At 47.4% G+C, this 26,295-nt stretch overlaps 1 protein-coding gene across 4 annotated transcripts in view; it reads left to right on the top strand.

Moving 5' to 3' along the window:
• Positions 1 to 1,372: 1,372 nt before the first annotated feature.
• Positions 1,373 to 26,295, top strand: part of SNTG2 (syntrophin gamma 2) — a 113,358-nt gene continuing 88,435 nt past the window's right edge. For 3 of the 4 annotated variants that reach the window (XM_043453827.1, XM_043453826.1, XM_043453825.1), the window contains exon 1: positions 1,373 to 1,539. In XM_043453827.1, coding sequence (XP_043309762.1) covers positions 1,480 to 1,539 — 60 coding nt within the window. In that variant the 5' untranslated portion in view covers positions 1,373 to 1,479. The remainder of the gene's footprint in view (positions 1,540 to 26,295) is intronic. The other variant, XM_043453828.1, reaches the window with a different exon arrangement.

The following is a 26,295-nucleotide window of genomic DNA, read 5'->3' as shown; positions in this document are numbered from 1 at the left end:
ATGTTGATCAGAGGGTACAAACTGTTCAGTTACAAGATGAATAAATTCTGGGGACCTAATGTACAGCATGGAGACTCGTTACCAAGACTGTATTATATACTTGAAAGTTACTAAGAGAGCAGATTATGAACATTCTTACTACTACCATAAAGAAATGGTATTTATGTTGACCTTAGCTAGCCTAGGATGGTAATCACCTTGCATTGTAAGTGTAGCAGATAAACACTTTGTACACCTTAAGTTTGCACAATGTTATCCATCCTCTGGCAAAAGGAGAAGGGGCCTGCAGAGGATGAGATTGTTAGATAACATCACCCACTCAAAGGACATGAATTGCAGTCACTTCCAGAAGATAGTGGAGGACAGAGGAGACTGGCTTGCTGGAGTCCAGTGCGGTCACAAGGAGTTGGGCAGGACTTAGCGACTGAACAACAACAATCAACCACTTCCCAGTAAAGCTGGGAAAGGTGGCAGTCAGACTGAGCAGTCTCTCTGGTTGCCCGATCTCCACTGGTCCACCCTGCCTGGGGCTTTCTCCCTGCAGAGACAGGTCACATGGTCCCCGTCTGGACTTTATGCTCTCCCGCCTGCAAGGACTAAGGGCGGCTTCCCCAGGTGAAAGCCTGCGCGCACCTGTGCCGAGTAAGTGTAGGGACACGCAGACAGGGTTTGCAAAGCGTGGAAGGTACCTGCTTGCCGCTTTTAGAAGGCTGGTCGCTTAGGGTGTGTGTGTTTCCTGAGATTATCCCAAACTGTCATTTGCGTTTGAATGAGGATGACTTGAGTCTGCGCAAGCCAGTACTGCCCTGAGGAGCAAGGGGACCGCCGACCAGCCGGTGCCTGCCTGAGTCCTCACTGCCCGGCAGTGCGAGGCGGGGGCCACCCAGCCCAGTGCCGGGGGCGCCTGGGGCCCCAGGTCCGCGCTGCCTCCGGGAGGACCCGAGTCGATCGTGCGGTTCGGGGCGCGGCGCCGGGTGAGGCTCCCGCGCTCTTTCCTTTTCTGGACAGTCGCCGGGGCCAGACATCGGCTCCGGATGCTGGGAAGACCCCAGGGGAGGGATGCCAGGGACGCGGAAGGCTTCGGGCTACTACCACCCGAGGGCGGGGAAGTCCTGGAGTGGGGGGAGGGGAGGCCCCCGGTCAGATTCTTCGGGGAGCAGGGGTGGGAAGGGGGCGCAGGCCGGGAGGAGCGCTCGACCCCGGGGCGGGGGTCCGCAGCCGCCAGACACCACCACCACCTCCTCCCCCGGGCGTGCCCCCGGCCCCGACCCCGAGCCTCCGCCGCCGCGCGCCCCTCCTCCCCGGGGCGGGCCCGGGGCGGCGCTCGGGGGCGGAGCTCGGCACCCCCCAACCCGCTGCCCGCCGAGCCGGAGCCCAGCCTGAGCGCTGCGCGCGCCGACAGGGGCTGGGGACTCTGCGCCCCGGACCGTGGGAGGCTGGCGCGGGGCCCCGGAGCGCGGGCCCGCCGAGTGGGCGGCGATGAGTGCCGAGGGACCCCCGCCCCCGGCTGCCCGCCGCGGGCGCCCAGGCCGCTTGCAGGTGAGTGCGCGCCCCTCCTTCCCTGCGCCCGCTGACCTCTGCGCCCCTCTCCCCCTCCACGCCCCTTCCTTCCCCGCGCCCCCTTCTCTGGGCACTCTTCCCCTCTGCGCCTCCTTCCCTGCGCCCCCTTCTCACCTGGCGCCCCCTCGTCTTCCGGTACCTCCGTCCCTCCTGCGTCCCCGTCCCCAAGTCCCTGGCCGGTGACCCTCCGCCCTCCCCACCCCAGCACCCCAGATGGAAACTCGTGGGGTCGGCCTGCTCCCGAGTTGAGGGCTGGAAGGCGCGGCGACTCGGCCCCAGTGAAGCAGGTTTTCCGGGACTGGGGGCTCTGGGCTCGCCCCTCCTGTTACTGCGAGCGGCTTCTGGGCTTGGGGGTTCAGGGGCGCGGAGACGAGCCCCTGAACCCACGCGGCGGGCGCCTCCCCGAGCCCAGCTCGGTCTCGGGGGGGCCAGTGTCCGGGGCTGCCCCTACCCCGGCCGGGATCCCCGCTGCTCTGGGGGCAGCCCAGCCCTGGGTGCTGGATTCGTGACACCGGTTCGGGGTGCGTGTGTGCGTGACTTCTCTTCTCAGCCCTGCCTCAAACGGCCCCCGGCTCCTCTTACTTTTAAATCTCGGCACTATTGCGGGGAAGCAGCAGTGTGGCCCAAACAGAAGCGAAAAGTTCTGGAAGAGCCTTGGAGTCGCACCAGCCTCGCAGAGCGTCCGGGAGCCGTCTGAGGACAGGGGCCCAGGAGAACCCCCGGCCCCAGCGGGACCGCCTCCTGTAGGGTCCCTCCCCACAGGCGCCCCAAGCCCCGGAGAGGCGGGAGACACCCGCGTGGACTCAGCTGCCTTCGTAGGGTAACTGAGCAGTGTTTGAAGCGATTGTGGTTTGAAGGCTTTTATAAATCCTTGTGTGTCAGAATGTTTCTGTACTTTGGCAGTATTAATAACTGTGTGGTTTTCTTTAAATTAATGGCAGTATTAATGACTGTGGTTTTCTTTAAATATGCGTAGAAATAGTTGCCTCATCCATCAAGTTATCCCACTCTGGAATGTTACTGCAACATCTTGCAGTTACTTTCCAGGTAAATTTAAGTTCCCTGTTGATTGTTTTAAGTACTCTGTCACAGAGGAGATTTGCAGCTGTTGCAGATGGAAATTAAATGGGGAAGAGGTGCTGGAAGTAAACTGCATCCTTCAGAAGGGGAGGCTGGGGGTTCTGTCCCCCCTGGGGTGACAGCCATGCCCTCGGTCAGAAGCTGAGGGGCTTTCCCAGGGTCCCTGTGATTACAGCTCAGGAACCAAGTGGATTTGTCCTATAATTCATCTCATAGACGAGTTGTTGCCAGCAACTTCAGCTTTGAAAAAAATAAGTTAACGGCGGATCCTCAAATAAAGAGTTCTGGAGTGCTAAGTGCTGGGTCCTTAGGCACTAAATCTGGGGCTCAGACCAGGGTGGCACCCTGTTTGCCAAGCTGTGATGCTGTGATGACTGCTTCCTTTGTAGTCAGAGTCTCGAGGACGTGATGGCCCGCACCTCGTGCTGCCCAGGGTTCCCTAGGCACCCAGGCTGCGGGCTGGGAGAGGAACATGGAGCTGCAAGACAGGGGTGAGCTCTCTGGTGTCGAGGGTCCCCAGGCATGCTGGGTGCTGTGCGCTCCGGCCCACGCCAGGCTCAGGGCTCATTTATTTATTAATAAAACGAGTCTGTTATGTGTTCTCCCCCTACAAGTGTCTTTTCCAACAGGAACGTTCAGAGCACACAGTCATGCATGGAGCCTGCCTTGGCCCTAAATGTCTTTGCGCTGTTGGCCTCTAACGGACGTTGGTTTTCACGTGAATCCCTGGCGTCTGGACAGCCGTGCGGATTTGCTGTGTTTCTTATCAGTAACCATCCATGATGTCACTGAATGTGCATAGTTACTCATCATTTCAGTTAAGGAGAACTTAGTGCTTCTAATTAGACAATGATGACATTTAAGAAAGTTGTTTTCAACCCATTATAATTCTAGCTGTAAACATTTTGTTTTTTTAAATCAGCAAAACAACATGTTCTTTCTGACTGCTGGTTTGAATCATGAGAACTTGGCCTTGCTTGAGTGTCTCTTGCTCAGGATTGGAGCGTCTGTGTCTGTCCCCTGGTGCACACTTTCCCCGAGTTGAGCGTTTGTTTACCTGCCTCCCCCACTCCCCTGAGTGGGTAAACCCCGCGGGAGAGATCCACCTGTGCATCTGCTTTCACGTTCAGACACTGTGGTTCGTTCGTGCTGAACACACATTTTCGGTTTTTAATGCACGCCACTGCTCCAGTGGAGGCTTCCGTTCAGGGACTGGGAGAGCCAGCCTGGTGTGGATCTCACGGTGAGTGTGCTGACTGGAAGTTGAGAGCCTGTCAGGTCATGTGAAGTGTGTGTCGGGTAACGTCACCACTTCCTCATCAGTTAGAGAGGTGGATCACCTGGGACCCCCGTGTAATGGGAATCCCCCCGGGTAACCCGGTAACCTGGGGGAAGGCTGTTCGTGTGCTTCATGCTTGTCACGTGTTTCTCATCCTAGCTGACTCATCTTTGAGATAGGGGTGAAACTTCTGATGGTGTCTGTGACGTCATAAGCAAGATGGACATCTTTAAAAATGGGGAATTACCTGATTTTTCCAGGAGGTATGTAAACATTTTAACGAGATCCAAGTTTAAAATGTATGCTTATTTATTGAAACTATCAGATGTAAAAATATGGCATATTTCACCAAGCAAAGTGTGAGGAGCAGCGACCTTTTATATCTGCATGTCTGTATGGCTGCATAAGCATAAATATGGCTTTTAAGGTTTCAGCAGTAGCCCCCACGTCCCATGATGTCCCAGGAGACGTGCTGGAGGCAAGGCTGAAGGCAGAGCTGCACAGACTGAATTCCAGGGAAGGGTGGCAGGTGGAGACGCTGAGCTGCTTTATCCTCTGGAGGGAGGGAGGGGAGCCTGGGTCAGTGGGCTCAGAGCCAGTTCCCTGTCTGTGCCTGGGCACCCTGGCTGCAGAATCAGGATGGCCGTGCGTGTCCTGGAGGCTCGCGTGTCACCACAGCAAGCACATGGCATCAGGTGTGTGAGGTCATCTCTGCACCCAGGGCCCTGTATTGTCCGCACAGAGCAGACACTCCCCGTGAGCTTGTGGACGTGGGCAGTGGGTGGCCCCGGCAGGATGGGAACTGGGGACCATGTGTCCCCTGCACCTCCACCAGCACCCGAAGAACCTACGGTTTGGGTTCTTTCAGGCATGGGTTGGAAAAGAATTTCCAGACATGAGACAGAATGAGAGGGAAATAAAGTTTATTTGAGTGGGAGACACTGTTAGAACAGCGGGCCAGCTGGAGGGAGAACCGATCTTGAACAGGGGTCCTTAGTCCACTTTTATACCCAGGGTACAAGGAGTGGGATGGGGTCTTTCGGGTCACTTGCTGATTGGACGAGGCACCTGTACTGGGTGGGGGAAGGGCAGGGCAAATACCCTCTCCCTGAGGGGCAGGAGGGGAGGCGGGTTATACTGTTCCTCTAATAGTTACGGCATGGGGAGGGAAGGGCCATAAGCGTCTGGTTTTTCCGTTTCTGCATTCCAAGACCCTCCTTGGTTTTATCTGCTCTTTGGCCCCTGGGTCACCACAGGTTCTAAGAGTCCTTTGAGATCTGATTCCAGCACCCTCAGAAACTCGCCAGTTAGAAGCTACATGCATTTTTTGAGGTGAACCAAGGCAGGTTAAAGAAATACTTTTGGAGGAAAAATGTAAGAGGATTTCATGGAAAAACGCATCTGCACTTAGACTGGCTTGTGCTTTTCCTTATTTCCCACTGGTTACTGTTGTCACTCAGATTGCGGTCTTGGCGAGGGCTGGGTTTGTTCTCACTGAACACTCGAGGTCACCTTCCCCCAGGCCAGGCCGAGGTCCCCTCGATTCTGTGCCGAGCACCAGCCTCTGCACCCTGGAGCCCTGCCTTCCCCGCCTCTCTCGCCTTTCCTCTTTAACGCTGTTGAAAAGTGTGGTGAAGACTACGATGTTGTGTTCTTCAGTTAAAATCGTTGGTGAAGCCGTCTCTGCTTTCTACGGAGGCTGTAGTTCTACATCCTATAAACATTACTAATTAGCTATGTTTTGATTAAGCAGAGAAGTGGGAAATTTTAAAACTGCTCCTCTTAGCTGCTTAGCGGACCTGTTAGCAGTTGCTGGAAACAGAAAAGGCCAGTTACGTGGGGGGACGCAGGGGGCCTGCGGGGAGCCCGGCCCCCGCTGACCCGCTTCTCCTGAGGGGGTCTCCGGAGCCGCCTCTGCTTCACACCTGGCTCTAGTCTGCGTGTCACTCAGTCCTTACTTGAGTGAATAAGTCTGCTTGTCATTGGACATCAACCCTATTTTTGATAGGCACCAAAATCCCTTGTATCGTGGTGCTGACTTATAATTGCAGTTATATAAATGGTAAGGTTCAGTGTCAAGTCTCATGGTGTTTATTAGCATTCCTACCACTTTATTTCTCATGCTGACTTTAGCTGAAGGCAGACGCCCCTCCCCTGTGCAGTGAGTGGTAATTACATTTAAGCGTTGACGAAAAGAGAAGTAACTGTAATTATTTATACTTTATTGGAGGTAGTTTAAATGACAAATCATTGTAAGAATCAAATTCCATTTCTAGAATGAACGTGAATGCTCTTAATAGGAGTGTAATTTTCTATTTTATGAATTATTATCTGTAAGAATATAACCACATGAATGCACCCAACTTCTACATTGGGACATTTTTGTTCATTGAATTAGTGTTTAGGGGAACAGTCTATATTTTAAAAATGTGACATAACTGTCAGTTATTCCTGTCAGAAATTACCACATTTGGTATTGAAAATAAACAGTACATTTGTCAATGTTCACACACATTTTGGTGACTCAGCCTTCAGAAACTAAGTGCCGTGGCCCTCGGGTGTTCTGACCAGGAGCCCAGCTTCCCTCCCGAGGAGCTGAGAGGTGGGCTGTGAGCCCCGCAGAGCTGGGCCTCTGCTCTGGCTCTGCAGAGGCGTGGGGCGTGGGGACCTGCTGCTGTGGGTGCTTTTCTTGTTTCCAGGGAGCCTCACCCTCTGGTTAAACGGCCCTTGACGCCCAGTAATGCCCATCGCGGGGCCCCTGGGAGCCCCACCCGGCTGGTCAGTTAACACTTCTGGGACCCACCTCATAACCTCCTCCTGAAGCTGGGTTCTCTCTGTTTATACATCAGAAACAGCAGCAGCATCCCCCCAGCGCACATCTTCACTGGACGCTCTGGTGTCCTGCGGGCTGCCCTGGGGCCTTAGTGCCAGCTGTCCTCTCCCTGACATCAACCTCAGCAGGCTCAGTCCCCGCCTCCTTTCTGAACATCCGTCCGGATGGGTGTCCGGCCCGCCTCCGCTAGCCCTGCTAATTCCTGCTGTCCGTCAGCCCGCTTCCCTGCAGGTATCTATGCCTGTGTGTTTCATGAGCCTCATCCCACTCTCGGGTGTTCACGTGGACCAGGCGCCATCAGTGATTGCCTTTGGAAAGGGCAGGGTGGCGGCTTTGCCAGGGAGGCTGCTTGTCAATGAGTGGGAGAGTCCCCTTTCTTCCAGAAAGAGACTCAGGACTGGATGAGTCAGTGAGACCCTGGTACACAATGGCCGATACACATGCACTAGCTGAATCGAAGGATTCATCCCAGCTGATGGTATGTAATGCTGTGACTAAGAAAGCCAGTTCCGTTTCTGGCTCTTGTTCTGAGAATTTGTAATTATGATTAGCTATTTTGGGTATGAATAAAATCGTGCCTTTATATTTTTATAATAGCTGTATCTTAAGATCAGTGGTATAAACCGGCATCACTATTAATGGTAAAATGTAGCATATTCTCTTCCCATCTCTGTCCGGCTGGACATTATCCTTACTGGTTGCTCTTCAGATAATCACACTTTACCGAATGACTCCGTCAATTGACCTTTCCAGCTACAATTATGTGGAGTTTTTGTTATGCTCTGAGAGGTGTGGAATGCCCCCTCACCGTCACCTGGGCCGGGCGGACCCCGTGAGGCTGAGGGGCGCAGGGGACGCGCTGGCCCGGTGCAGGGGGTGCCGGTCCGGTGAGCTTGGCCAGGCTGCATCACACGGCCAAGACGCCTCAGCTTCCTCGCTTATGGTGTGAGACCGGCGGGAGGTTTCAGGTAATTGTGTGGGCAGGTGAGGGAGAGACGCAAGCCCGCTCTTAGAGTGACGGGCGCGTGACCCCAGCTCCTCCGCGCGGCTCTCAGCCGGCTTCCCGCCCATCAGCCGCCAGGCTGCAGCCCGTGACTCCAGGCTCGGGGTCTGGACCCTCTCTGGTGACGCCACGCTGTGCGCAGGCCCCCGCTTCCCTGTGCCTCACCTGTAAGGCCAGGAGGAGAATGGGGAGAATCCTCCTGTCTCTAGAACAACGATATGAATTAATTTTTGAAGAGGAACGTTTAAAGTATTTTTTCCCTCTTACCTCAGAACTGCATTTCTAAGTTATTTTTTCTAGTATGTTGAAAACTACAAAGGTAAACATTTTCCAGTTTCCGTTAAAAACTGTAAGATAAATGCTTTAATAAATTTTTAGAACAGCATTTTTTGGAGAGTCTCCTTTATTATTATATTGAATTGCTATTAACAAACAAAATATCTGTGGTGTTTAACTTTTACTTTCTATCTCATTGTAGTGGTAACTGGTGAATACCTAATGCAAGATTTGATGTAAAACATGGCGGATTTTTTGATTCTGCAAAGAAGTGACATTTTAGTGAAGTTGGGCTGATGGAAGCTTTGTGAATTTCCTGTAATTGCTTTAGAGAAAAACTCTGAAGTCACTTGCCAAAGTTGGTGTTTCAGTTCAGTTCAGTTCAGTTCAGTTGCTCAGTCGTGTCTGACTCTTTTCAACCCCATGAACCGCAGCACGCCAGGCCTCCCTGTCCATCACCAACTCCCAGGGGTTTACTCAAACCCATGTCCATTGAGTCGGTGATGCCATCCAACCATCTCATCCTCTGTCATCCCCTTCTCCTCCTGCCCTCAATCTTTCCCAGCATCACGGTCTTTTCAAATGAGTCAGCTCTTTGCATCAGGTGGCCAAAGTATTGGAGTTTCAGCTTCAGCATCAGTCCTTCCAGTGAACACCCAGGACTGAGCTCCTTTAGGATGAACTGGTTGGATCTCCTTGCAGTCGAAGGGACTCTCAAGAGTCTTCTCCAACACCACAGTTCAAAAGCATCAATTCTTTGGTGCTCAGCTTTCTTTATAGTCCAACTCTCACATCCATACATGAACACTGGAAAAACCATAGCCTTGACTAGACAGACCTTTGTTGGCAAAGTAATGTCTCTGCTTTTCAATATGCTGTCTAGGTTGATCATAACTTTCCTTCCAAGAAGCAAGCATCTTTTAATTTCATGGCTGCAATCACCATTTGCAGTGATTTTGGAGCCCAAGAAAATGAAGTCTGACACTGTTTCCACTGTTTCCCCACCTATTTCCCATGAAGTGATGGAACCAGATGCCATGATCTTAGTTTCTGAACGTTGAGCTTCAAGCCAACTTTTTCACTCTCCTCTTTCACTTTCATCAAGAGGCTCTTTAGTTCTTCTTCACTTTCTGCCATAAGGGTGGTGTCATCTGCATATCTGTTATTGATATTTCTCCTGGCAGTCTTGATTCTAGCTTGTGCTTCATCCAGCCCAGTGTTTCTCATGATGTACTCTGCATATAAGCAGGGTGACAATATACAGCCTTGAGGTACTCCTTTTCCTATTTGGAACCAGTCTGTTGTTCCATATCCAGTTCTAACTTTTGCTTCCTGACCTGCATACAGGTTTCTCAAGAGGCAGGTCATGTGGTCTGGTATGCCCCGCTCTTTCAGAATTTTCTACAGTCCACCCAGTCGAAGGCTTTGGCGTAGTCAATAAAGCAGAAATAGATGTTTTTCTGGAACTCTCTTGCTTTTTTGATGATCCAGCAGATATTGGCAATTTGATCTCTTGTTCCTCTGCCTTTTCTAAAACCAGCTTGAATATGTGGAAGTTCATGGTTCATGTATCGCTGAAGCCTGGCTTGGAGAATTTTGAGCATTACTTTACTAGCATGTGAGATGAGTGCAATTGTGCGATAGTTTGAGCGTTCTTTGGCATTGCCTTTCTTTGGGATTGGAATGAAAACTGACCATTTCCAGTCCTGTGGCCACTGCTGAGTTTTCCAAATTTGCTGGCACATTGAGTGCATCCCTTTCACAGCATCATCTTTCAGGATTTGAAATAGCTCAACTGGAATTCCATCACCTCCACTAGCTTTGTTCGTAGTGATGCTTCCTAAGGCCCACTTGACTTCACATTCCAGGATTTCTGGCTCTAGGTTAGTGGTCACATCATCGTGGTATCTGGGTCATGAAAATCTTTTTTATACAGTTCTTTTGTGTATTCTTGCCAACTCTTCTTAATATATTCTGCTTGTCCTTTATTGTGCCCATCTTTGCATGAATAGTTCCCTTGGTATCTCTAATTTTCTTGAAGAAATCTCTAGTCTTTCCCATTCTCTTGTTTTTGTCTATTTCTTTGCCTTGATCACTGAGGAAGGCTTTCTTATCTCTCCTTGCTACTCTTTGGGACTCTGCATTCAAATGGGAATATCTTTCCTTTTCTCCTTTGCCTTTCACTTCTCTTCTTTTCATAGCTGTTTGTGAAGTCTTCTAAGACAACCATTTTGCCTTTTTGCATTTATTTTTCTTGAGGATGGTCTTGATCCCTGCCTCCTGTACAATGTCACAGAAAAATCCATGGTTCTTCAGGCACTCTGTCTATCAGATCTAATTCCTTGAATCTATTTGTCACTTCCACTATATAGTCATAAGGGATTTGGTTTAGGTCATACCTGAATGATCTAGTGGTTTTCTGTACTTTCTTCAATTTAAGTGAATTTGGTAATAAGGAGTTCCTGATCTGAGCCACAGATAGCTCCCAGTCTTGTTTTTGCTGACTGTATAGCTTCGGCTGCAAAGAATATAATCAATCTGATTTTGGTATTGACCATCTGGTGATGTCTATGTGTAGAGTCTTATCTTGTGTTGTTGGAAGAGGGTGTTTGCTATGACCAGTGCGTTCTTTTGGCAAAACTCTGTTAGCCTTTCCCCTGCTTCATTCTGTACTCCACGGCCAAATTTGCCTGTTACCCCAGGTATTTATTTCTTTACTTCCTACTTTTGCATTCCAGTCCCCTATAATGAAGAGGACATCTTTTTTGGGTGTTAGTTCTAGAAGGTCTTATAGGCTTCATAGAACCATTCAACTTCAGCTTCTTCAGCATTACTGGTCGGGACATAGACTTGGATCACTGTGCTACAGAATGGTTTGTCTTGGAAATGAACAAAGATCATTCTGTCGTTTTTGAGATTGCATCCAAGTACTGCATTTCAGATTCTTTTGTTGACTATGTTAAATTAAGTAACAGAAAACTTAATACAATGAAGAGGAAAAAGCTGGCAGTTAAAGAGAGGAGGTAAAATTGAAAAGCTTTCCCATCAGGACAAGACACAAAACGCTGGCTAAGACTGCTGAGTCTCGTGCATCCTCGTTCTGGTACAGGTGGAGCCAGCCCAGATCTTTGTGCGTTGATGCTGCTTCCTTCCTTTGTTTTATCAAACTCCACTGTGACCTGTAGGCTCCTTTCCTTGTTGTCAGGGTGGAATTGAAGTACCTTTGGATGTGTAGTCTCCGTGTTCACAGGTGGGCTGGAGGAGGCGTGGGAGGTTGGATTGGACCCTGCACTGCAGGTTCTGGGATAGGGCGGAGACTGGAGTCCTGGGAGAGAGAGCTGGCAGTCCAGCCAGTGGAGTCCCTCTGGGGCCAGCGTGGTGTCACCACGGTTGCCGTGAAAGCCACTTGCTGCCCCGGGGCTGGAGCGGGAAGGGGAGGATTGAGGTGGCAAGGGTGAGGCTGGACCTCAGAAGCAGGTCTTGTGGCTGCATCCAGCCCCCTTCCTCGTCCTTCCCTGTGGGATCCTGGCTCTTTCTATCACCTCCTTCGGTTTAAATGTATTTATTTCACATTTTGGCATTTGTGTGAATAGTGACATAATGTTCCTGCCTCAGTATGGAAAATGTGTAAAACATTGAACAGCATAAGAAAAGTGTGTGACCTGGACACATGTGTGCGGCTAGCATTTCATACACTTCTGGGTTGTTGTTTTTTTTTTTTTTGCCGTGTATCTTATTAGCTAAAACCATCCATTAGGTGCAATTTTTGTCCTGCATTTTAAATTGTCTCATTATAAAAGGATGATTTTCACACTTTTTAGATATATTCATCAATACTGCTGAATCTCTGCTCAATAGTCTATTGTATCAACAGAGAGGCTTTGCAGCTGTTCCCACAAGAAAGGATTTAGTGGTGAAGTCTGCTTGTGTATGGAATTCAGCACAGCCCCTCCTGGTTTCTCTTGCCAGCTTGCTCATCTGTGGCTAAGCTGACTGTGTCCCTTAGGAATCCTTGGTAGCTGTTAAGTTTACTCACAGTTCATAATCCCATGGGGAGAAAATGCCAGATTTCTAAATCCCAAACGGCTTTCCAGTTCTCAAGCTGGTTGTTTTCATTTGTCAGAAATGCATCAATAAGTCATGTTTTTTGGGGGGGATTTGTGTGATTCATTTTCTAAATCTAGCATCTCTCCCCTGGCTATGGAGGGAAGAAAGCAGTGGGGTGGCACTCTCCAAGGTGCTGAGGGAAAAAAGAAACACTGTCAGTTCAACATTTTATACCCAGAGCAGCTGCTCCTCAGAGCTGAGGATGCCAGAAAGCAGGTCCAGGTGGATGAGAGAAGAGTGTCTTCCTGTAACAAGACCTGGGAGCCCCCAGAGATGGAACCCAGTGGGCACAGACCCTCTAGTGCCCTGCTGTTGACGGGCTGTGCTCTCTTGTTTTTTAACTTCAGAAGTCAGACTTTATTACTGATTTTTCTACAAGCTCTTTCCACATCTTGCACTTTTCTTGTGCTGTCCCTTTGTCATCATAGGTGTTCCTTCTGGGATCCCTGTTCTTCCTAAAGAACATATCTTACAGGTGGCAAAGGTCTCTTTGGGACAGAAATCTCTCCTTTTACCACACCTTCCTCCTGAAAGACTTACAGAATTCTGGTTATTTTTTGTCGGTATTTTGGAAGTGTATTTCCTCTGATGCCAATTGTCGATACTCAGAACTCTGCGGTCAGTGGATTTGTCACTGGTCAGATGACTGTTTGCATCTGTGTCTGAAAAGACCTTTTTTCCTTCCTGTTCTTCGGTGTTGTGGTGGCGTCTGCATTAGTTCTAAGCAGTCCTCCAGCATCTTCTCTGAGAATTCTGCCCCTCTGCACAGCACCTCTTCTCTTTGTGGGGAAATTCACCTGGATGTGAGGGAATTTGAAGTATTACTTATTTTCTTGTATTTTTGATTATTTCTCTTTGTGTTTCTTAGAAATCTGATGGCCGGCATTCTTTGCAAACTATATTTCTTTAAACTTTATCTCTGAGTGTTATAAGATTGGGAAAGGCGTTTATAATGCAGAAGCCATAAGAAAAAGTCAGATAGAGTATAAAGAAATGTTTTTTAATCTCATAATATAGAAAAATTAGAAAATAAAGTCAAAACAAGATAGAAAATTATTTCTAATATAAATGATAATTGAAGAGCTGTATTTTCAATTAAAGAAAAAAGACTTCTGAGATTGCGAAAGAAACCCATGAGAAAAGAGATATACAAAGCATATAAACTTGCCTTTAAATAAAGAGATTATAACTAGTCATAACTACATGAAAAAGATACATCCTGTCCCAACCAAAGCAGTGGGCGGACTGTAGATTCTGGGATTTTTTGTTGGTGACGGTGTCGTCAGCAGATAAGGGAGCTGTTGTTTCTCCCCTTGCAGCCTGCACGCTGGCGCTCATCTGTCTGTCCCAGTGCAGTGCTCTGCTCCAGGCGCAAAGTCTCAGATGCGGGCTGCGCCTCCTTTGCCAGCAGGAGAGGTGGACCCCTTCGCCAGGACCCCCTCGGGAGGTTAGAGCCGGGGCGTCTTCCAGACGCACCCATGTCTCCTGGGCTCAGCGGTGGGACTGAGGACGTGTCCCACTGCGATGCTCCTTAGCCTGAGCAAGGCCACATCCGTGCCTCTGGTGAGGCTGCCAACAAGGGAGGTTCTTGGGGACGCAGCACACGTGCATTCAGCCAAAATATTTTGTGATTTGCTCTTTGATCCTTGCAGCGACTCATGGTTTACAAGGAAGTACATAGTTCACTTTCCAAATATTTCGGGATTTCTAGATATTCGTGTTTAATTCTGTTGTGAGTAGGGACGTACTTTGTCCGCCTGGCATGTGAGTTAGACTGTTGAGGGCTGTGTGTTCATGGGCGCCTGGCTGTGGCTGCTCAGCGCCAAGCCTGAGGACTCAGCGAGGGCTCCTCTTCTCCGCAGGTCTCAGGGAAACTCGGTGATGGGCAGGTGGGACGGGGAACAGGCTGGGTCACGGCATGGCTGATCCCCGTGGGGTCAGTGCTGTGTGGTGGCTGACGTCAGGCTGCCAGGGGTCAGGCCCCAGTCGGCATTGTGTCTGCCCTCCTGCTGGACGGGGCCGAGGCAGAGCCAGCAGTCTTGCTGAGTCTGGGAGGTCTGGGGACAGCTGGGAGCTGCCTCTCCCGCCATCTCGCTGACCCCTTGACCCCGAGTCTCCTGGGTGGTGGACTGAACTGTCTGCTTCACGTCCCGAGTCACCTCTGGGGAGCTGGGTGGCATCTGAAACTTTCCTGGGACTTTGTGCTGAGGAGTTTGTTCCTCAAAATGTAGTTTTAGGAAAAGGGCTCCTTGCCTGCGATCTTTTTCTGTTCTCCTTTTAAGAGAGATTTCCCTTTCTTGAGACGGCAATAGGAACAATCAGTGCCACTTATTCTGCAAATGTGTGGGCCTCTTTCAACAGCTGCTAGAGCGATTTTCCACTTAAATATCTTTTAACTCTTAATGTTGTATTTGCAACTTTCTACTTCATTGAATGCCCACAGAGTGGTGATACCTTTTAACTAAGTTGTTGCTGAAATTTATAGAAATAGACTCTCATTTGATTTAAATTATATGCAATTAAATAATTTATGAAAGTACTGTACTATGTTTTTGTTAAGGAATATGTAGACATGTTGTCTTTGAGAATTTCTAGTGGAAGAAATTCCACGGACTTTAGGTGGCCTTAAGGTTTGATGCTTTGGTTGCAGAATCCGTGACCTCGTGGGAAACTGCGTGTCTCATTACAGCCTGTCTCAAACTCAGATTGATCAGATTAGCCTTCTTTTTGTTTGTAGTTAATTCTTTATCACACACTCGCCAGTCTAACCAGGTGTCATGTGTAAGGATGAGTAACCACAGCTCAGGGTTAGTCCTCTTTGCAGGTAAACAGATGAGAAAGGGTGATTTTCATAGTAAACAAAACGAGAGAAAGTGCCCAGGAGTAAACTAAAAGCATCTGATGGTGAATCATCCGTGAAGGCTTCTGTTTCCTTCGGATCTGGGGGCAAAGCACTACCTCCAGGAACTGTCGTGTTCATTGGGAAAACAACACTTTTGGATGACAATATCCACATTTTCACCCACTGCTGTGTACTTAAATTTAAGATAAAGTGAAATCATGGTTTATCATCTGTTTTACCAAGAATACAATGGTTTCTGCAAAGCTCATATTTCCGACCAGATGTTTATCTGAGATTTTAGCCCCATGAGCTCTCGGACACAAGTGTAATAAATGAATCGATCTGGAATTCTCTACTTTTTAATAAATAAAAATAGAGGCATGTAAGGAACGCTTGTTTTGATATTGGGCTTCACAAAGAGAAGATGTTTTTGCTTCTCTTGGACGGCGGTGACAGACATGGTCCCGAAGGGCAGCTGGCAGCTTGCCGAGCCCGGGTCTGGACGCAGGCCGTTTCCTTATCCTGATGGCCGGTCGGGGCCCTGCTCTCCCTGGCCGTCCACGTTGTCCCCGGGTGAGAGCTGAGGCTTCGGACCTGGCATTCCAGTCCAGAGTGCCCCGTCCTCAGCTTCAGCACGGCGGTGTCTGCACCCACCTGGCCGTGTGCCCCCGGGTGGGCATGAGCAAGTCACGTGGACAAATGCCAGCCCCTTTAGAGCCCGCAGCAGCGTCAGGGAGGCAGCGCGGGCTGGGCGGGCTGCTCACGGGTCGGACACGCGCCCTGCTGGCCTGGCTCCTGTTCCAGGCCTCCTCTCCCTCTGCCCACTCTCCCCGAGCAGCGCACAGTTCAGAGGAGGTGACCCGACGCCGTACGTGGTCCCTGATCGGCTGGGGAGGCTCGTTTCCAGCTCATTTCCCGCTGCCTTTCAGCACCTCTGTGCCCCTCTCTGCTGGCGCCTCCTCCTTTCTGCCTGGCGTGACCCCTGTTCCCCACGCCCGCCGCAGCCCCTGCGCCCTGCAGATTCCCTGTGCTGCACGCCCCTCGGTAACGGGCAGGGTCAGGAGGGCAGAACCCCTGTGAGCGAGGAAGCCCAGCGTGGAGGCCCTCGTTCGATGCCGGCTCTGGGTGACGGGCCCCGGGGTCGGCGCTGCCTGGAGTGACACGTGACCCCTTTCCGGTCCTGAGCCCAGGTCTGAAGTCTGCAGGTCTGGTACTCCTCTATTCCATAGGAGAGAGGGAGTTTCAGCATCAGAGTTTAACAGGGGTTGATGTAGACTTTTTCCTTCTTTTACAGGGTTTTTTCTTCCATAGCAATAGAAAAGAGATGTGCTGAGCTACACAATTTGCTGGGAAAGATGCTCTGGGCCCACGTACATTATACGTCGCTTTTGTTCCCAGGAAACCTTTGTTCATTTTTCCCCGAGAGCAATCACCTCAATTTGTGAAGATACAAAATCCAATCATCAGGTGTTGCTGGAGAACCAAATGTGTGTAAATCACTTCTTTCTTGAACACAATCTGGTTTCCAAGGAAGAAAAACTGCCTCCTGAAGAAAACTCCCACTCTTGTAGAGTAATTGCCTTTTTCTCAGTGAATAAATAGCAGATTCTGAAAAAGAAAATCTACTCAAACGTGTGTGCCTGCTTTCATTAGATGAAAGCTTAGTTGCTTTTCTTTTTCTTTTGGGCAAATCAGAAACTGGCGGGAAAGGATTTCATGCTACAGCAGCTTGTGTGATTAAGACATCTCCCTCTTCCGAAGCAGCTGGTTTGTGTCCGCTGATGGATGTCTGTTCCCCTCAGTTGGCGTTTTCTTTTCTAGGAGGTGGGAGAAACCAGATTCTCCACCTGAATTTTGGGGCCTCTGCTGGTGGCAGCCGTTACCCTCTCTGGCTTGCGTGGTGCTGGGCCAGGCAGAGATGTCCCTACAAGGATGAAATCTGGCATCCGGGGACATCTGTGCTTTAGCTTCAGAGCGTGTCTACTGAGTAACTTTCTTGGAAGAGAGAAACGGACTCCTGGTCCACTGGTCCCTCAGGACTCCAGCCAGAGCCTGACTGGCTGAGGGGACGTCACAGGAAGTCTTGTCCCCACAAGCCCCCAGTGACCCCTGCTCTGCAGGAGACTTTCCCCCAGGGATCCCTTCCTGGAATCGACAGGACTGTTGCTGCTCTGGGATGGACCCTCATAACTACTTAGCTTATTCTCACAAGAGTTACTAGTATTAAGGCGGGCAGGTGTTACTGCAGCTTCATGGGTGGGAGAGAGTATAGAGAAATGGTCGTGCTCAAAGACCCAAGCTGTTTACTTGTTTATTTTTGGAGAAGCAAAGCGAGGAGAGAGGAGAGAAGGGGAGAGGCCTCTTATCTTTGCTCCCATCTTTTCCAATATGTGTGATTGGATTATATGCTGAAATTAGGGATATAAAATGCATCTGTGCGTATTTTCCTACAAATAGCCATAAAATCATATAACCTTTTTAGAGTGAGATCAAACAGAATTTCATATTTGCCAAATGTCTGCTTTCCTCTTACACCCCAAGGCTGGAGGACCGGGGCAAAGAGTGAGGGCATATGGTGTGGGCAGGATGGTGTCTGCTCACTGCTCCTCCGTTCTGAGCACAGCCAGGGGATCTCCTGGAATCTTGTATAAGGGACCTCCTGGGATCTCATAGCAGGGATCCCCTGGGATCTTGTATTAGGGATCCCCTGGGATCTTATAGCAGGGATCTCCTGGGATCTTCTCTCAGGGGATCTCCTGGGATCTTGTATTAGGGATCTCCTGAGATGATCTATCAGGGGATCTCCTGGGAGTCTCATATCAGCCATCTCTGGGACCTCCCAGTCACTCTTCTTCCCTGTTAGAGCCAGGGTTGTTTTGGAGAGAGGAAAATAAGTAACTACACCTTCAGAACAAGAGAAAATCTCACATGGGATTGGGTTTCTGTTTCATTTCTATGTTCTTAAGGATGCCCTTTACTTGAGTTGGCCTGGACTCAGTAGCCAACTGGATAATGTGAATTAAAATAATTGAACAGTGCTTTCCGTGAAGAGGCTGGCGTTTGGCAAATGCTCTGAGTCCACAATGCTGAGATACAAGGAAGGAGAGAAGAACACTTAGAGTGGTGTCTGGAGGCTCAGGCCGAGGCAGGAAGAAATCCATCGGCCAGAGTGGTTCCTGAGGCTGCTGCCTTCTGAAAGAGCCCCAGATCCTTAGAGACTCCCAGCAGTTCTGTGAAAGATCCAGGGAGACCACTTTCTTAGTGAGTGGGACAATTTTTCTTCCTTAAATAGAGGATTTGTTCCTATAGTAGAAAAGACAAAATGTAGTACTGTTCAAATTAAAGCACAGATTGTGTTGTTTAAAGATGTCCTTGGCATTCCTGAAAGATGAAACATCTTAGAAAAGCCAGTAAAATGCTCAACATTTTCAGAGTGAAGAGCTAAGGGCTAAACTTTACAGAATATTCCTAAAATACAATATATTTTCCTCATTAATAGCTTTAAAGTAAAGTTGAAATATTACTTTGTAGTTAATCTGTCAATGAGTGACTCGTTATAGTATAATATATGTACGTCTACATATATATATTAACAAATAATTTTCTGACACAGATTTTTGGAATGTTTATTATTTACTTAACACTGGGCCAAGTTGTTTGGAAAATGCACAAGTTACAGAAAGTATGGGAAGATGACGCCTGTCTGGCCAGGGGACGTGTCTGAGTGGCGGCGGGTGGTGACAGGCTCAGCTGCCCGGCCTGGCTCTCCTGGGGACCATGAGGAGATGGGCCTCTGAGGTCAGGAGTGGTCATGGAAGGCGCCGTAGGGGGGACCCTGGGGCCAGATGGTGAATTCTGATGGGGGTGCATCCGTGTCCTGATTCTGGAAACTGCAAACCTTTATGGAGCAGAAGAGTGTTGGCAGCTGGGCTTGATATCAGTAATTCCAGGTTTGTAGGGTAAGTGGGGACATATGTGGCTCCTCTTGTTCATTCTGGGAGGTTTGTAAAGAACTTCCAGGAAAGCAGCTGGGGCCTTGAACTTCCTTTGTAGAGGTAATAAAGGGCCATTTGGGCTATCTGTTTTTGAGTGAGTTTTGGTCACTTGACTCTTTTAACACACTTGTTAATTTCATCCATGTTATCCAACTTAATCGGAGAAGGCAATGGCAACCCACTCCAGTGATCTTGCCTGGAGAATCCCAGGGACGGCGGAGCCTGGTGGGCTGCTGTCTGTGGGGTCACACAGAGTCGGACACGAGTGAAGTGACTTAGCAGCAGCAGCATCCAGCTTAATATACAGCTGTCCACAGTATTCTCTCATCGTGTCTGATCCCTGGAACTTCAGTTGCATCCCGTCTGTGAACCTCTACCCTCCTCTTCCTCTCCCCCTTTCCCCGGATCCTTCAGCTAAAGAGCTCTCCGTTTTGTTGATTTCCAAAAAATTCTGTTTATTTTTTCTGTTTTCTAAAAAAAAAAAGCTCATTTCTGTTTTATAACTTATTATTTACTTCTTGTTGCTGGCTTTGAGATGATTCTTCTTTTAGTCTCTTAAGGGGAAAGATCAGATCACTGATTTCGGGACTTTTTTTTGTTTCTATTTTAAACATTTAATGTCATTAATGTCCTCTAAGTAGCGCTGTAGCTTCATTTCACAGACTTTTGAGGTGTCATTTTGACATTTTTACTTCATCTCAAATGTTTTCTAATCCCTCTTACGATTCTTTCTTTGAGATACAGGTTGAACGTGGTCCTTTTTGGTTAACGTTTCATGTGCACTCAAAGGAATGTGTGGTATCAGGGTGTCCAAGCTTTTGATGGGCGTTTGACGGTGTGCACTTCCAGCTCTGTAATACTGAGCTATAGGACTTACTGAAGGTGTTAGGTGTTGAAGAGGGCTTCCCTCATAGCTCAGTTGGTAAAGAATCTGCCTGCAATACAAGAGACTAAACCACCGAACCACCACAGATGTCGAGAACAGACTGTGGACACGGCGGAAGAAGGCGGACTGGCATGAACTGAGAAAGTAGCATTCAGATGTATACACATCACATGTGAAATAGACAGAGAGCAGGAAGCTGCCATATAGCAAGGGGAGACCCACCGGCGCGTTGCGGTGGGGAGGGGAGGGGGTTTGAGAGGGAGGGGGTGTACTTAAGACCGGTTCACGTTGTTGGCCGGCAGAAATTGACACGACATTGTGAAGCAATTTTCCTCCATTTAATTGAAAGACCTTCAGCAGCTGGTCATGGTTTAGTCGCCAAGTCGTGCCCAACTCTTGCAACACCATGGACCAGCCCGCCAGGCTCCTATGTCCATGAGATTCTCCAGGCAAGAATACCAGAGTGGGTTGCCATTTCCTTCTCCAGGGGAATCTTCCCCACCCAGGAATCAAAACCGGGTCTCCTGTGCTGCAGGCAGATTCTTTGCCAACTGAGCTCCTCTACATCTGTGTCTCCATTCTATTCCTGCAAATCGGTTCATCAGTACCATTTTCTAGATTCCATATATATGTGTTAATATATGATATTGGCTTTTCTCTAATTTCACTCTGGTAAGGGGCTCTAGGTTCATCCACCTCACTACAACTGGCTCAAATGCATTCCTTTTTATGGTTGAATAATATTTCATCACACATGTGCACCACAACTTCTTTATCCATTCGTCTGTCGATGGTCATCCAGATTGCTTCCATGTCTGGGCTGCTGTGGACAGTGCTGCCGTGAACACTGGGATGCACGTGTCTTTCAGAATTGGGCTTTTCTCAGGGTATATGCCCAGTAGTGGGATTGCTGGATCATATAGTAGATTTAGTCTCAGTTTTTTAAGGAATCACCATACTTTTCTCCATTGTGGCTCTATCAGTTTATATTCCCACAAATGGTGCAGGAGGTTTCCCTTTTCTCCACATCCTCTCCAACATTTTTTAAATTAATAATTTATTTATTTTACTTTACAATATTGTATTGGTTTTTCCACACACTGACTTGAATCCTCCATGGGTGTACAACATGTATTGTCTGTAGGTTTTTGATGAGGATCATTCTGACTGGTGTGAGGTGATAACTCACTGTAGTTTTGATTTCATTTCTCTAGTAATGAGTGATGTCAGGCATCTTTTCATGTCTTTATTGGCCATCTGTATGTCTTTGGAGAAATGTCTGTTAGGTCTCCTGCCCATTTTTTGATTGGGTTGTTTGTTTTTGTGATGTTATATGAGCTGCTTATATGTTTTGGAGGTTAATCCTTGATCAGTTGCTTCATTTACAATTATTTCTCCCATTATGAGGGTTGTCTTTCATCTTTTTTATAGTTTGCTTTGCTGTGCAAAAGCTTTTAAGTTTTATTAGGTCCCATTTGTTATTTTTATTTCCATTACTCTAGAAGGTGGATCAGAGAGAATCTTTCTGTGATTTATGTCAAGAAGTGTACTTGCCTATGTTTTCCTCTAAGAGCTTTATAGTTTCTGGCCTTACATTTAAATTTTTTAAGCGCTGAAGATTTGAAAACAATAGTAGGGAGGATGGGGAAAGGGCCGGATGCTATTATAAGGTTCTTATGGTTATATGTGAGGTCATGTTTTACCTGAAGGCAGACCATGGAGACTGTGGTAAGTTAAAGATGTGTAGTGTAAATTCCAAATCAGACACATGCACATTTTAAAAAAGAATTATAAAGTTAAAAAAGAAAAAGAGCAGAAAATATTAAATAATAAAATTATTGACTCTAAAAGGCAAGGAAACAAGGAAAAAGATGAAACTAAAAAGCAATTATTAAACTGTGAGGATAATATGTTACATTCCATTTTAGTGGCTTCAGCCCCTGCATTAGGAGACAGAGGATGGCAGACTGGGTAAGGAGTCAGCAGTGACTGCTTTTGCTGTGGACAGTTGTCTGTTGGGGAGATTATGATTAGGCAAGTCATGTCTCTAGCGCATCCTCCCACCTCCCTGAGGCTTCCTCTAGCCTCACTCACTGTGTGCATCTCATCCTCATCTCTGAATGAGGCTTCCTGTTTCTCTGGATGCTTCTGAGACTTCCCCTGGGTCTTCGGATGTCAGCAGTATGACCGTGGTATGTCTGGATGTATTCTGTTCTGTTTTTCCACCTTGGTGATTTCCTGTTAAGGGCACAGATTTTTTCAGTCTGAAGTGTGTAGGCAACTCTATGGAACTCTTTCATAAAGACAACTCTTTAATAAAGTCTGTCTTACAGATTTCTCCAGAGTATCCAGTGCGATTAATTGCTTTTTCTGCTGAGACTCTGTCCATGCTCGCGTCCAGCTTTTCCGATGGGTTGTTCCTGACTTGTTGATTGTGGCTTCTTCAGCTGCACATTCTCACAGGCAGGCATCTGGCTGTAACGGAGTGTCGGGAGATTCAGCATTTCTCCCCACGTTTGGACAGCCTTCCTTTCTTGTGTCTCGGTTTGGGTGCTTTGACAGGTAAGAGTGAGGGAAGTGACACCCCAGGGGCTTCCTGCTTGTGAGGGGGCTGTGCCTGATCCATCTGGGGACGTCCCGTGACCCCGGGATGGGCTCATGCACCTCTCTGTAGGGGGCCTCTCAGTTCAGTTTGGAAAACTATTGTTCACTGTGTGCACTTGATGTGACTTTGTTGAAACACCACCTTTCTTTGTGCATAGCCTTGTTATTTCTCAAATAAGTAACTAAATCGTCATGCTTCTTGTTTTTACTCGTTAATGTACTGTCGTTTAGACTTCTAAATTCCCGCTGCACCCTCAACACTTCATTTTAATAACTGCAGTGGCCCAAATGGTGTTGTCTAGAAAGTGAGTCATTGCAAAGCAGATGCTGTTAGAAATGAGACTCTGCTGACTAGCTATGTAAAAGAACCTGAAAGATGCAACATACCTTAATTTTAATTTTAAAAAATATACTTTATTTTTTAATAATTGTTATTGTTCAGTCACTAAGTCGTGTCCAACTCTTTGCAGCCTCATGAACTGCAGCGTGACAGGCTTCCCTGTCTCCCTGAGTTTGCTCAAAATCATGTCCATTGAGTCAGCGAAGCTATCTAACCATCTTATTATCCTCTGCCGCCCTCTTCTCGTTTTGCCTTCAGTCTTTCCCAGCATCAGGGTCTTTTCCAGTGAGCTGGCTCTTCACATCAGGTGACCAAAATATTGGAGCTCCAGCATCAGGCTTTCCAGTGAATGTTCAGGGCTGATTTCCTTTAGGATTGACTGGTTTGATCTTCTTGCTGTCCGAGGGACTCTCAAGAGTCTTCTCCAGAAACACAATTTGAAAGCATCAGGTGTTCAGTCTTCTTTATAGTCCCAACACTCATATCTATCTGTACATGACTACTGGAAAAACCATAGCTTTGACTAGACGGACCTTTTTCAACAAAGTGATGTCTCTGCTCTTTAATATGCTGTAGTCCATGGGGTCTCAAAGAGTCAGACACAGCTGAGTGACTCATACTTCTAGATTTGTCATAGTTTTCCTTCCAAGGAGCAAGCACCTTTTAATTTCATGGCTGCAGTCACATCTGCAGTGATTTTGGAGCCCAAGAAAAATAAGCCTGTCATTGTTTCCACTTCTTCCCCTTCTATAATATTTTCCATGAAGTAATGGCACTAGATGGCACCATTTTAGTTTTTTTGAATATTGAGTTTTAAGCCAGCTTTTTCACACTCCTCTCTCCCCTCATCAAGAGGCTCTTTAGTTCCTCTTCCCTTTCTGCCATATGGGTGGTATCATCTGCATATCTGAGGTTGTTGATATGTCTTCCAGCAATCTTGATTCCAGCTTGTGATTCATCCAGCCTGGCATTTCACATGATGTACTCTGCATGAAAGTGAAAGAGGAGAGTGAAAAAGTTGGCTTAAAGCTCAACATTCAGAAAACTAAGATCATGGCATCCAATCCCATCACTTCATGGCAAATAGATGGGGAAACAGTGGGAACAATGGCTGACTTTATTTTGGGGGGCTCCAAAATCACTGCAGATGGTGACTGCAGCCATGAAATTAAAAGATGCTTACTCCTTAGAAGGAAAGTTATGAGCAACCTAGACAGCATATTAAAAAGCAGAGACATTACTTTGCCAACAAAAGTCCATCTAGTCAAGGCTATGGTTTTTCCAGTAGTCATGTATGGATGTGAGAGTTGGACCAGAAAGGAAGCTGAGAGCCAAAGAATTGATGCCTTTCAACTGTGGTGCTGGAGAAGACTCTTGAGAGTCCCTTGGACTGCAAGGAGATCCAACCAGTCCATCGTAGAAGAGATCAGTCCTGAGTGTTCATTGAGAGGACTGATATTGAAGCTGAAACTCCAGTACTTTGGCCACCTGATGCGAAGAGCTGACTCATTGGAAAAGACCCTGATGCTGGGAAAGATTGAGGGCAGGAGGAGAAGGGGACAACAGAGGATGAGATGTTTGGGTGGCATCACCGACTCAATGGACATGAGTTTGGGTAAGCTCCAGGAATTGGTGATGGACAGGGAGGCCTGGTGTGCTACAGTTCATGGGGTCGCAAAGAATCGGACATGACTGAACGACTGAACTGAACTGAACTCTGCATTTAAGTTAAATAAGCAGGGTGACAATATACAGCGTTGATGGACTCCTTTCTCAAATTTGAACCAGTCTGTTGTCCATGTCTGGTTCTAACTGTTGCTTCTTGTCCTGCATACAGGTTTCTCAGGAGGCAGGTACAGTGGTCTGGTGTTCCCATCTCTTTTAAGAATTCTCCACAGTTTGCTGTGATTCACACAGTCAAAGGCTTTAGAGTAGTCAATGAAGCAGAAGTAGACCTTTTTTTGGAATTCCCTTGCTTTTTCTACAACCCAACAGATGTTGGCAATTTGATCTCTGGTTCCTCTGCCTTTTCTAAACCCAGCTTGTACATCTAGAAGTTCTTGGTTCATTTACTATTGGAGCCTGACTTGAAAGATTTTGAGCATTACCTTACTAGTATGTGAAATGAGGGCAACTGTACTGTAATTTGAATATTCTTTGGCATTCCCTTTCTTTGGGATTGGAATGAAAACTGCCTTTTTCCAGTCCTGTGGCCACTAATGAGTTTTCTAAGTTTGTTGGCATATTGAGTGTAGCAGTTTCACAGAATCATCTTTTAGGATTTGAACTAGCTCAGCTGGAATTCCATTCCTCCCCTAGCTTCGTTTTAGTTTTGCTTCCTGAGGCCGTCCTGACATCACCCTCCAGGATGTCTGGCTCGCAGTGCGTGACCACACCATGACTATCTGGGTTACTGAGATCTTGTTTGTACAGTTCTTCTGTGTATCACCACAGTCTCTTCTGAATCTCTGCTGCTTCTCTTAGGTTGTTGCCATTTGTGTAGTGCTTGCCATTACTGTCATGACAGAAATCACATCCTTAGTCTCTGTTGCAGGAAGGTGGATGCTCCTAGGACTTAAATTTTAGTTCTCACCACTGAAGTCTTCAGGTTTTTATGACAAACAGAATAATCCTGTTCTTGCTGTAAAACAGAGGAAATGTTCTCAGTAAACCAAGCTTGTGAGATAAAAAGCTTATGTTGCACTTTTCAATGGCTTTCTGATTGGTTCCTCTGCATGGACCAACCGTATGGTGTTTCAGGTGAATTGTTTCACAATATGCTTGAAATTTCTACTTAAGAGGAACTCCTTTTCTAAAATATCTTAATTACATGAGATCAGTTGCCTAAAGATTTAAGCCCAGTTAGAATTACATTGATCATACAAAAGTTCTTTTTTAAAAGTTTTGCTAGTTGTAGTGAACAGCGATTTATTAAAAATGGGCATCACAGTTATTAACTTTCCTGGCATGCCAGTTGGTGGTAGGAATGAAATTTGGTTGTGAGCACAATTGGGTTTGTTTTTAGGCTGGGCTGCTTTGTGTTTTACATGATTATAACCAGATTTGAACTGTTTATTGGTGAGTCTGGCATGTGGTTGGCCCAACCACTGCACCATGGACCTCTGAACTGTTTATTAAATCATGACAGATGACAGCTGATAAAAATGGACATTAAGATTATCTTGCAGTGGTTTGCAAGGAGGATTCTTAATTTTAATGAGAAGCTTCCTTGCAGCTTTTAGAAAATATCTATTTGCATATTGTGCCCTGAATCGAATCTGGTTCAAGATAACATACTGATCTGTGCTTCTGTAAATAAATTTGCATTTGTTATTTGGAATTTAGTATGTTTATAACTATATTTCATAGGCTATAAGTGGATTCTGGTATAAGATTCTGGAATCTTATCTTTTTTATTTTATTTCACATTGGTAGATTAGTGTTGAGTATTTATAGACATTTTTTACTATTTTAAGGGCTTTACAAAAGA

Source organism: Cervus canadensis, chromosome 30 (assembly GCF_019320065.1).
Source record: "Cervus canadensis isolate Bull #8, Minnesota chromosome 30, ASM1932006v1, whole genome shotgun sequence".
NCBI classification, from domain to species: domain Eukaryota; kingdom Metazoa; phylum Chordata; class Mammalia; order Artiodactyla; family Cervidae; genus Cervus; species Cervus canadensis.
The sequence above is the reverse complement of the archived record's forward strand: the minus strand, read 5'-3'. Positions and strand labels throughout refer to the sequence as shown.